General features: G+C 45.5%; 1 protein-coding gene across 3 annotated transcripts; it reads right to left on the bottom strand.

Annotated features, from left to right (window-relative positions):
* Positions 1-6,436: 6,436 nt before the first annotated feature.
* On the bottom strand, positions 6,437-10,221 carry LOC127484160 (upstream-binding factor 1-like protein 1). 3 transcript variants are annotated; one of them, XM_089311825.1, is made up of 2 exons: positions 10,033-10,194; positions 6,437-7,935 (listed from the first exon to the last, which is right to left on the bottom strand). In XM_089311825.1, exon 2 carries the CDS (start codon positions 7,592-7,594, stop codon positions 6,611-6,613), a length of 984 nt encoding a protein of 327 aa, XP_089167951.1. In that variant the 5' UTR covers positions 7,595-7,935; positions 10,033-10,194; the 3' UTR covers positions 6,437-6,610. The 3 variants fall into 3 exon arrangements, 2 of the variants coding, with proteins under 2 accessions (XP_089167951.1, XP_089167958.1); XM_089311832.1 differs by having other exon boundaries at positions 6,437-7,630; XR_016219209.1 differs by lacking the exon at positions 6,437-7,935 and adding an exon at positions 7,944-8,229 and having other exon boundaries at positions 10,033-10,221.
* Between the last annotated feature and the right edge of the window lie 2,014 nt (positions 10,222-12,235).

Genomic DNA, 12,235 nt, shown 5'->3' with positions numbered 1-12,235 from the left:
CAGGGCAGCTTGGCAGCTGCTTCTGGGGAGATTGCCTGTGGGGCACCCTGGCTACAAAGACTCCTCCCACCATGTGCTCTTCCCAGGCAGCACAGGGACAGGAGCCAGCAGAGCCATTAAGGCTCAGTCTGCACTGGAGCTGGGTAAGAGAGCACCAGGATCACAGCCCCAAAGGAATCCAGAACCTCACCATAGGCGTCCTCAGGTGTGGTCTTGTCTGCCTGCTGAGCCTTGCTGTGCTCTGGAAGATGGGACAGATCCTGCATCCACTCTGAAGTTGGTCCCAGCCATCCCCTGAGGGGACACCCAGGCCCCATTGGAACCCCCAGATGACTTTGGACAAAGGAAGTTATGGGGGCTTGAGTGCAGCTCACTGAACCACCAGGTCCTTGACCATTTTCTAAGTTCTCCTTTCTGACTTCTTGTGCTGCTGGCACAGGGTGCACCTAGGAGAAGCCATGATTTTTCACTATCTCAGATCAGGCACATTGGGAGGCTCACATGTCATGGCTATCTCCAAGGCCCCTGGGAGCCTGGTGTCCTATTTGTTGCCAGTGAACTTGCCTTGGCATTTCCCTGGAAGCTTGGAACCACCGCTGCCGCTGAGTTTTGAAAACACAGGTTTTTTTCATGGGGGATAGCAGCTTTCTTTGAAGGAGGCTTCTTCATCTCCAGATCCCTAAAGCCAGAAGGGGAGCTGCTGCCAGTCTTATCTCAGAGCCTGGAGCAGCCTAGGAGTCTCATTTACATATCTCTTTGGTCTCTAACCAGCACCTGGAACTGCAGGAGTCCCTGGCTGGAGTCTGTATAGCTACCAGGTCCCAGGGTCTGTGGGAGCCCTCAGACCTTGGCTCCACCCCTGGTGGCATGGACTTCAGGGTTAAGCCAGAACCCAGGATCAGAATCTTTTATGCTCTGTCTCTATTGATTCAGTGTTTTCTTCATAGATGGATTTAGTACTTTGTATTGGATACATTTAATTTATTTAAAATGACAAGAACAGCTGTGCCTTGTTCTACAGCATCATTGAGAGTTATTGGTTTCATAACTAATGGGTTTCCCAATGCTTTCTGTGTAATGTTTTTGGATTGTGTCTTTCTTTTTTTCTCTCTGAGAAACAGGTAGAAAAGAGGATGTCAGCCATCAAGGATTTTAATCCGTGTGTTAGGAAACTTATAAATCCTTTTGACAAGGTTATCTTTATTTATATTTTGTCATGTCTACAATGGTTGGCTTTATTCATTGGTGTATGTTTACATTGTGGTGTAAGAACTTGGCCAGAACAGCCTTGGCCCTCATCCCAAAATGGAGATTTCTCCTGCCCAGCACACTCCAGATCAAGCCTCCAGAGCTGTCCCAGCAAAGGAAGGAAAGATGAGTCTCTGTGTGGCACTGCCTGACCTGTCACCCAGAGCACAAGACAGAAAGGCAGGGGAACCCAACTCAGAGTCTTTCTGCTCAACACTGTGATAAGAAAAAAAGGACAGTAGAAATGACCAGAGAATACAATTCTTTAACCTGATCTTCCCACTTAAGTGTGATTTAATAATTAAAGGAAGACGCATTCCTTTCAGGATGTGTTTCTCATCAGATGAGCTACAGGAATGCAGCATTTTAGGGAAGAGTCACAAGTAATATCTGGTTTCTAACTCTGGGCCAATTGGAAACCTGCTCCTGGCAAGCACTCAGCTGGGACTTCCCTGCTGCACAGCTCTTCCCTCTGGACACTCCTGCCAGGCTGGGGAGGGGAATGGAAATCCTGTGGCTCAGACCAGTGGGAGGCAGAGCCATGAGACTTTAGACTCCACCCCAGCCAGGAAAGGAAGCATCAGGAAAGCAGAGAAGGTCTGTGGAATCCTTGCCATTAATTTCCTCCAGGTTTGGTTCACTTTTTTATGATTTTATTTATTTATTAGAGAGGTAGAGACACAGAGAGGGAGAGATAGAAAGGTTTTCCATCCCCTGGTTCACTCCCCAAATGGCTGCAGCAGCCAGAGCTGGACAGGCCAAAAGCCAGGCAACAGGAGATTCTACCAGATCTCCTACAGGTACAGGGGCCTAAGCATTTGGGCCAACTTCTACTGCTTTCCCAGGCCATAACAGAGAGCTGGATCAGAAGAGGAGCATCCAGGACAAGTACCAGTGCCTATGTGGAATGCCAGCACCACAAACAGAGTCTTAGGGCACTAAGCCACAGTGTGGCCCCATGGTCTACTTCTTGTTTCTGGGCTGAGCCTCATTGCCTGTGGGAAGGTGGGGACAGATTCTGCCGCTGCTCTGAAGCTCTTCCTCCTCCTGCACCCACACTTGAGGGGAAGCATAGGACTCCTTGGCACTGCTGGATATCTTTGGATGAAGGAAGATTTCCGGGTCCTTGAGCGCAGTCCATTGAATCACCAAGCCCTTGACGGTTCTCACATCCTTCCTTCTAACTCCAAGCACTGCAGGGCCGCCCTGTGCCCTGAATAGAAGTCTCCATCTGTTACCTACCTGGGATTTCAGCACATGAGGGGACCCTATGTCCCAAGGATCCACCAGTCCCTGGCAGCTTAGTGTCCAAGTTCATTGGACTCCCCACAGCATCTCCCTGGGCCCAGAACACCCAGCATGTCTCAGGGAGACGCCCAGCAAACTTGACTTGGCTTTGCCGTGGAAGCTTAGAAGGACCACTGTTGTGAGGGAAATCCATGGATATTTCCTTGAAGGAGGCTGCTCCATTCTCAGATCCCTAAGCTCACAAGGCTAGCTGCTGCTGGAGTCTTAGCTGGGGCCTGGAGCAGCCACAATGAGCCTCATTTCCACCTAAGTTGCCTTGCTAAGTTGCGACCTTGACCTATAGGAGCAGCTGGCTGGAGTCTACACACCTGCAAGGTTCCAGGGGTCTGGGACAGACATCATCCCTTGGCCCTAACCAGGTGGTGTGGACTTTGGGGTTTAGCCAGATCTCAGGATCTGAAGTTTTGATTCCTGTCTTTGTTTATTTATTTTTATTAGTAAAATTGGACTTTCTACCTTTCCCTGCTTTTCACATATATAAAAATAAACATTTATTGTATTTTTTATTTATTTGACAGGTGGAATTACAGACAGTGAGAGAAAGACAGAGAGAAAGGTCTTCCTTCTGGTTCACTCCCCAAATGACTGCTATGGCTGGCGCTGCGCCAATCCCAAGCCTGGAGCCAGGTGCTTCTTCCTGGTCTCCCATGCAGGTGCAGGGGCCCAAGCACTTGGGCCATGGTGCACTGCCCTCCTGGGCCACAGCAGAGAGCTGGACTAGAAGAGGAGCAGCCAGGACTAGAACCCAGTGCCCACATGGGATGCAGGTGGAGGAATAACCAAGTGTGCTAGGGCACTGTCCCTAAAACTAAATATTTTTTATACAATGGATAATCATCTCTCTTGCTATTTTACAAGAAATATCAGTCAAAGTATTCTATTTGCCTTTCCATGCTACTTAATGAAAATCAAAATTGTCCAACTGTACACTTTAAATTGGTAAATCATATCCTAAGAATGATCTAGATCGTAAAAAAATTTTGCGCAAAAGCACACTATCAAAAATAGAAGTTGAGAAATACAGATCTAAAAATATATGGAAAACAACAGATGGAGAAAATGGAAAGAAGAGATAGCAGCTAATGTGTGTATTTGGGTTTTTTTCCTCATTCTGGCTGTTCACAGTGTCTGCATTCCTGAAGAAATGTGTGTGGTTCTCGAGTTGTGAGGAGCCAGTATAACCACCATAGAGGGCACCTGTTTGAGTCCAGGCTGCTCCACTTCTAATGCAGCCCCCTGTTAATGACCCTGGGAAAGCAGCCAAGGATGGTTCAAGTCCTTGGGCCCCTGCATCTATGTGGGAGACCCAGAAAGAAACTCCTGACTCCTGGCTTCAGCTTGGCACAGCTATGGCCATTGAAGCCATTAGGGGAGTTAATAGGCAGGTGGGAGATCTCTCTTTGTCTCTGCTTTTCTCTCTCTAACTTTGCCTTTCCAAGAAATAAATAAATCTTAAACTAAAACAGGCATGTGAGGGCATCAAACCTGGCAGTGAAGACACCACAGATGTTCAGAAGGGGTGCTTCCCTCCTCTACCAGAGTTTCCGGGTTCAAGTCTCAGCTTCACTCCCAAGTCCAGCTTTCTGCGAATGGGGACCCTGAGATCCAGCACATATGTCTCAGACAGGTGGCTCCCTGCCAGCCACATGGGTGACCTGGATTGAGTCTTCACTTCCATCTTCCAGCTTCCTCTCCCAGCATTTGGAGAGTGAACCAGCAAATTGGAACTGTGTGTGTCTCATGTCCCTGCCCCCATCTTGCAAACAAATTAGTAAATGAATTAACTTTGTATTTATACCAAAGTGAATGCCTGCTATCAGCATGTTCAGGGACAAGAAGAGCAATTAGGCACGTTTTATTGTAGGAGAATCCCTGCCTCTGGAAATGTCCTGCAGTCTAGGCAGAGTCGTGAGAAGAAACTGAATTATTTTCCTCCTGCTGATTTATTGCTTTTTCTCCTTTATCTCTCTGAATTCCCTTTGTAAGAGTGTCACCAGTTGCTAAACGTGAGGGAAATTCCCTGTGATAAAGCAGTGTTGCCAAATGCTGGACCCCAGAATGCAAATGTTTCATCAACAGTGAGTATTCTAGAAGATGAAAGGTTTACATCTAAGTGAACAGGTGACTGGTATCAAAATTCCAAAGTAATAACAAGGCTATGTTAGGGACCAACTGAATGTGTCTCTGGGAACCACTGGTTGAAACTGAATGCAAGACACAGCATTCCTCTCCATGCAGCTTGTCCCAGGAGCTCTCATTCCATGGCCCTGCCCTTGGAGCAGCTGTTCCCAGGGACACTGTCCTCACCTGCTGAATGCATGTCTGTCCTAGCTTCACCACACACTGCACCCACCCCAGCCTGTGGCCATTGTACTTTAGAATTCATTATTTTGGGGGGTACACAGTCTGTGTTCTGGCAACCCACAATTCATTCTGCCTCTTTTAATGGCCCTGTCTGCTCTCCCCTCTGATGTAGATAAACAAGGTCCTGCTATTTCTGGTTGTGTCTGTGAAGGTGGTATAAGTTGAGATGAGCATTTGAATGACTGTATTCATTTAGGATTCTCCTCCCCAAAACCTATGGATGTCATCCAATCCATTGACTTCCTGAAGAGAGCAAAACACAGGAGAAAGTAATGCCCTCAGCCACTGTAGTCTTCTGGGGCGTGAGCCCCTCTCTCTCTTTCAGGCCCCTCTTTATTTTGCTGTCAAATAAATAAATATTTTAAAAAACAGCTCATGCTTATAGATAGAAATATTGCTGGTATTTTATTATTTGTTTTAAATAAATTTCATGGTGGAAAATAATGTAGACCTTAACTTCAAAGTGAGAAGCAAGAACAAATCATTTCTAGTATTTAGCACTGCTTGCAAACTTCCCAAAGATCATATTGAAACGCGAGCTATAAAAGTTGAAAATATTCCAGTTGTATCCTGAAACAAATTTTGACCTAGACAAAGATAAATAACATTTTACTAAGATTTCCAGGAATAAAATAAACATTCAAAAATGGCTTTCATCTGTGAAGCCTACACTACTACTGTGACACAAATATTCTTTTAACAAAATGTAGAAATAGTCAAAAGCAAAGTAGAATGAGAAGGGAGGAGGCTTAAATAGGTTTCCAAAACTCCATTAACCAAAGAGTTTAAAGGAGTGTCGTCCAGTTGAACTGGCAAGAGTAGAAGTTTGTACCTTTTCAGGATATCCAAATGTGCACGAATCTCTCTATGTCAAATGCTAAACGGGAGACTCACTGGTACTGAGAGAAGGAAGGATTAGGAGCTTCTGCTCAGGGTAAATGAGGGCTCCACACAGAACAGCAGAGTCCAAAGTAATAACGCACTGATTCTATGGAGGAGCTCATTTAATTGAAATAGAAATATTTGTTTCTTGTTTTAAAACTTTTACTCTTTGAAATTAGTAAAAAGAGACCCAGGGAGAGCTAAGAAGTAAAGACACACATCAAAGGAAGTGTGATGATGCCCACTGCTCTCCTGGCAACGTCAATCCTTACATCAGCAAGAGGGAACACTATGTAGAGTCTGACAACTTTCCTAGGTCACCTCTCCTGCTGCCCATCAAACACTCTGGACCCTGGATTCAATGCAGGAGTTGAGGAGCAGCTCCCCAGGCAAGTCAGTGGTCATCCACTCAACCATGTCCCCAACAGAAGATAAGATGACCAACACATCTACCACCGTGTGCCCCACAGCCCAAGCAGTTCCTTGTTTACCAAGAGCTTCAATTACTTGGAATTTCCCAGGGATGGAATTGGGGATGATGATGGGCGATACCAGCTAGCATTTACGTGCATTCCTCAGAAAAGCCATCCCTCCAGATTTACCGACTTGATACAGAGATACAGCACCACCTTCCCCTCATACTACCGTGGTCTACGTTTATTGAGATAGAAGGTGGGGAGAAGGAAAGGAAAAAAGGCAAGAAAATACAAGCAGCAGGGACAAGGGAGTCCTCTCTGTGACATTTGGTCATGAACACTTTTTGTGGAGATCACTGTCACTGTCCAGGCTTCTAGACTGTGAGCAGAGCTCAGTCAGAGTCTGAGGAAGATGAGCTACACACAGCATCCTCGCTCATCCCCATCTTCCCTGCAGCCTCATCTTCATCCTCACTGACAGAGTCTGAAGAGTTACTGCCTTCATCCTCTTCTCCATCTTCCTCCACATCCACGTCTACTCGCTGTGAGGGAGGAGAATCGACCTCAAAATGCTCTGAGCGATCTTTCCTGAGAGCCTGCATCATCTGCTTCTCTACAGGTGCTTCTTGGGAACTCCTTATTGATGTGGGCTGCAGATAACCCTGTCTGAAGTTGGGGTTTGGGCCTCCGGTCATGCGCATATTCCTCCCCTTGCCATAGTTGGCTTCTTTGTAGACAGCATATTCCTCAGGTGACAGACTCTGCAGCCAGAGGTCCAGGTTCACCTTGTACTGTCTCTGCAGCTCCTCCGCCTGTCTGGTAAAGTGCTCCCTCTGGCTTTGTGGAACACGCTGCCAGCGCCTGCTGACCTCCACCATGCGCTCCCTCGGGTGCAGGCTTCGCAGCTCTGGAATGCCCCATAAATCTTGGTGGAATTTGTGGTATGCGTTCATAGGGGGCTTCTTGGGCTCTCCAAGGAAGACCAGCTTCCTGGACAAGCCATACCTCTCTGGAGGAGACCTCACATGTTTCCCATTTCCCTGAGACTTCCTGGGGGCCTGGGCTTGGCCCTTCTTGAAGAAATCCGATTTCTTGGAGCCCTGGACCAGATCAGGGTGATCTTCCCTGAACCGAGCCAGTTTTTCCTCATATTCCTGCTTCTCCCTCTGGAAATCCTGGAAGTATTTCTGCTTCATGTGCTCTGGGAGCTGCTTGTATTTCCCAGATAGGATTTTGGTGAGCTCTTGGTTGCTGAGGTTAGGGTACTTTTGGGAGTAGTGGGGCCGCATCTCCTTGAAATAGCGGATGTAAGCAGTCAGGGGCTTCTTTGGGAAGTCTGGATGTTTCTTGTGGCTTTTCTGTCTGATGTGTTCCATAGTTCCCAGGACAGTTCTGTCAAGTTGTAGAACTTCCTGAAGTGAGAAGAGATCTGTAATTATCTCAGTTGGAGAGCTTCCCCAGCAAATCCTCTCAAAGCTAATTTCCCCAGGGCAGATGTGACTGGGTTGTTCTCTGTTTCCGTGGAGTCCGGTGTTTGGGAGATTATTCTCTATGAATTCCAAGATGTTGTTTTTTGGAACAGAAAGCGTAGTCTAAAGCAGTGCTGTGGACCACTCTTAAAGTCCTTGTTGTGTACCATCCTTGACATGTCTCAAAGTTTTTCTCCCACAAGACTCCAAGAATGTGTTTGTGGGCATCCTATAGTCATTCAGCAGCTCTGAGGAGAAAGGGCAGGAACATTATTCTCCTTCACTAAGATTAGTGGGAAAACCACAACTCACGCAGGGTACATCCTTCATACATTTCATGGGCTCTGCGGTGTAACTGGAAAACTGCCACGTCTGAAATGAAATCTAGGCTTGCCTTTGACATGCTGCATTTGCGCTTTTCACAATCTCCGCCACACCAGCCTCACCAGCTTTTTACGGAATCTCACCGGAGCTTATTTAAAGGGAACTCAATAAGACAAGCAGCAGACCACACAGTCAAGAAGATGAAGTGACTAAGCATCCTGAGATCAAAGTAAAAAACACAAAAAGGAAGGAGGCATAACTTATAAAGGAAGGACAATCCCTGTAGTGACTGAATGTGGCCACAGTCTGTGTCGAGTTCAGATACCCTTGACTGAAGGTATGACCGAGGATCAGAAAATGCACACCATGAGTGCTGGCAAGTGATTGCCCAAGTACTAGGATCCCTACCACCCATGTGTGAGGCCCAGAATGAGCTTTAGCCCGACCCAGCCCGAGCCATGCCAGGTATATGGGTAGTAAACCAGCAGATGGAAGAGCTCTCTCTCCTCTTTTCATTCTTCCTTTCTAAAGTATAATTTGAAATATTTTGCATGTTCCCTGATTCACTTTACAGTCTTTTGTAATCTCACGATATCTCAGGTTCCTTTTTGTCCAGATTCTCTCTGTCCCCATTACTTCTCTGAAAAGCTGAGCAAGTAAAGCCAGAGACTCTGTCCCAACAGCTTCTGGTAGATGCTGTGAAGGAATGTTTCTTCATCGGGTTTGATGTCATATCTGTAGAGGCAGCTGGTACTTTGATAGAGGTAGCTGCTATGACAACCTGGTTCCTGGTCACCAGGGTTCTCTCTCAGTGGTTGCCCTGTAGAGCACTGTATCAGTCACCAGCAGGGTGCTAGCTCCTCTGGTCATGGCTCTGCTCTCTCCATCCTGGGACACCAGCAGTATCATTCCCAGTCAGTTCTGAAGTTCTTCATCAGCAAATGAATAGACACACACACACTGCCTAGTGACATTTTTTAGAGATTTTTCAAAATTTATTGGACAGAAAGCATTACAGAGAGAGGGATAGACAGAGAGAAAGATCGTCCATATGCTGGTTCACTCCCCAAATGGTCATAATGGCTGGAGCAGTGCTCATCAGTAGCCATCAGTTTGCACATATGATGATTTGATTTCCAGGTAAAAAAACACAAAAGCTTTGAATTTTTATACTAGAGCTGCACTGCATGACATAATCAAAATCTTAAAACTGCTAGTATAAAAACAGAATATTATTATTACTTGGATTCATCAATACATGGATTCCAGGAGTTTATTTGGAATTGGGAACCATCAGTTAGTGTGATAAATGTGCTTGAGCCAGTTTATGCCAATATTTTCTTTTCAGTTTTCAAAGAGGGTAGATTCGGACCTAACTCTTCCCTCCAGTATCAGAAGACTAAGGGAAGCTGACTCCATAAAGCAAATGATACTTAAGGAGGTCGGCATCTTAGAAAAAAATGCCACCAACTGGATCACAGACACCACTAGATGCAGCCATTATAGACCATGAAGAGCCAAAGAAGACAGGAATAGGTGTTAGAATTTCCAGACAAAGTGGTCGGTGCTGCGGCATAGTGGGTCAAAGCTGCATCCTGCGGTGCTGGCAGCCCATATGGGCATTGGTTGAAGTCCCAGCTGCTCCACTTCTGATCCAGCTCTCTGCTATGGCCTGGGAAAGCAGTGGAAAATGGCCAAAGTCCTTGGGCCCCCACAACTGTGTGGGAGACCCAGAAGAATCTCCTGACTCCTGGCTTCTGATCAGTGCAGCTCCAGCCATTGCGACCAACTGGGGAGTGAACCAGAACATGGAAGACCTCTCTCTCTCTCTCTCCTCTCTCTGTTTAACTCTCACTTTCATATTAATAAATAAATCCTTAAATAAGGAAATACCAAATCCATTACCCTAGGCCTGGAGTGATGTAAGACTGCTGTTGGTTCAATACTAAGAAGAAAATTCCTCTATTTTCAAGTTTTAAGGTAAAAAAACATTAATTCATTTCTTTGGACCCAGTACTCACCTGGCGATTGGAATTGGTCCTCTGCAATTCTTGGATTGGATCCTGGGTCAGGTAGGTGGCTCTGAGTTTCCTGGGATCTGCAGGATCAGAAGGTTTCCACAACCCAGTCAACACCAAGCCTCAGAACTGAATAAACCTTGACTGGGTGAGAGCTTTATACAAGAGGAGCAAGTCCCGCCCTGATGGGATTACTGCAGCAGAGAGGATTAGGGGGAGGGGCACTGTTTCCCATCATTCTTTGGGTGAACACCTTTCCAGGTGATTTAGTTAAAAGCAATCAGATCAATCTCAAATTACACAAAAGTTCTCTTGATTGAAATGAATAATTATTTGGGAGGTGATATTTGCAAATTTTTGAATTCCAGATAGATATTCTCTGACTACAACCATCAAGATATTTTCTATAACTATGAAAGGCTTTCTTACTGTCTCTCACTTTCTCTTCTCAAATAAGTTAAAAAACTTTTTTTTTTAAAAAAAAAGGAATGTACTTGGAATGAGAGAGATTATCACAACTTAAACTGAAGGTTGATCACATATGGAAGTGCCTGTTCAATCCTTGCTGCTCCACTTCAGATTCCTGCTAATGCAACTGAGAAAGCTGTTGAAGATGGTCCAAACATTTGGACACCTGCATCCAAATGGGATTCCCTGATGAAGCTTCTGGGTCAGCCTGACCCAGCCCAAACTGTCTGGCAGTTTGGAGAGTGAAACAGCTAGTGGAAGATCTCTTTCTCTCCCTCTCTCCTTCACTCTGCCATCTTCTACTGCTTGCCCAGGCCATAGCAGAGAGCTGGATGGGAAGGGGAGCAGCCAAACTGAAAGTGGCAATATTTGTTAATTTTAGAAATCCAGATAGATATCCTCTGAATAAACCCATCGAGATAGTGTGTATAAAAGCCTAAATTAATAGATGGGTGAGTTACATTTTTACACTCACAAATCAATACAAGGCAGAAATGTATAGGGTTAGACATATCAATAAGTATCAAAGGAAGAATATCTGGAAATATAATTCTTGGAATTAATAGCAGTAAAACCTGCTGGGATAATTTTTGAAATTCTGATAGATATTTTCTGAATGTACTCATCAAGGGGATATTATGCATAAAAGCCTAAATTAATAGAATGTTGAAGTATATTTTTACATTCACAAATTGATACATGATGCAGAATTTAATTGTGTTGAAGTTATAACTTTAGTGATAACTTTCAAATTAAAACTTTAATATGTTGAAGTTATATATAGGATTTGCCATATCAATAAATACCAATTGAAGTATACCTGGAGATATGATTCTCAGAATTAATAGTAGTAAAACCTGCTAGGATGATTTTACCTGATTGCTGTTTTATTTCTTTAAGTGTTTTGATTATCTGGAAAAGAGAATTAACCACTGTTTCAAAACAGTTGTAATAAGGCATGTATATCTCATAGAAGTTTCAAAAGAAGACAGGCCCAGCCGGTGCTGTGGCAATGTAGGCTAAGCTTCCTCTTGCAGTGCTGCCATATGTTTGCCAGTTTGTGGCGCAGCTGCTCCTCCTTGGATCAAGATTTTGCATTGTCCCGGGAAAGAAGTAGAAGATACGCAAGTGGCCGGCAGCCACGGCTCACTAGGCTAATCCTCCGCCTTGCGGCGCCGGCACACTGTGTTCTGGGCACAGTCGGGGCGCCGGATTCTGTCCCGGTTGCCCCTCTTCCAGGCCAGCTCTCTGCTGTGGCCAGGGAGTGCAGTGGAGGATGGCCCAAGTGCTTGGGCCCTGCACCCCATGTGAGACCAGGAGAAGCACCTGGCTCCTGCCATTGGATCAGCGCGGTGCGCCGGCCACAGCGCGCTGCCAGAACAGCCATTGGAGGGTGAACCAATGGCAAAGGAAGACCTTTCTCTCATTTCTCTCTCTCTCACTGTCCACTCTGTCTCACTGTCTCACTGTCCAAAAAAAAAAAAAAAAATAAGATGACCCAAGTGCTTGGACCTCTGCACCCAGCTGGGAGAGCTGGAAGAAACTCCTGGCTTCATAATGGACTCAGCTCTGGTCATTGCAGCCATTTCAGGAGTGAAACAGCAGATCTAAGACCCTTTTCTCTGGCTCTCCTTCTGTCTGTAATTCCAACTCTCAAGTAATAAACTCTTAAAAAAAATAGGTTCACAAAAAAAAAGGCTACTTAGTTATGTTGTTTCAATAAAAGGAACATTCCATG

This window comes from Oryctolagus cuniculus, chromosome 1 (assembly GCF_051225735.1).
Source record: "Oryctolagus cuniculus isolate XC-2025 breed Fujian yellow rabbit chromosome 1, ASM5122573v1, whole genome shotgun sequence".
Lineage (NCBI taxonomy): Eukaryota > Metazoa > Chordata > Mammalia > Lagomorpha > Leporidae > Oryctolagus > Oryctolagus cuniculus.
This window is presented reverse-complemented; position numbering and strand designations above follow the sequence as displayed.

Coding starts and splice junctions, on each gene's coding strand:
- LOC127484160 (XM_089311825.1), bottom strand. CDS start 7,594: ATGGAACACATCAGACAGAAAAGCCACAAGAAACATCCAGACTTCCCA.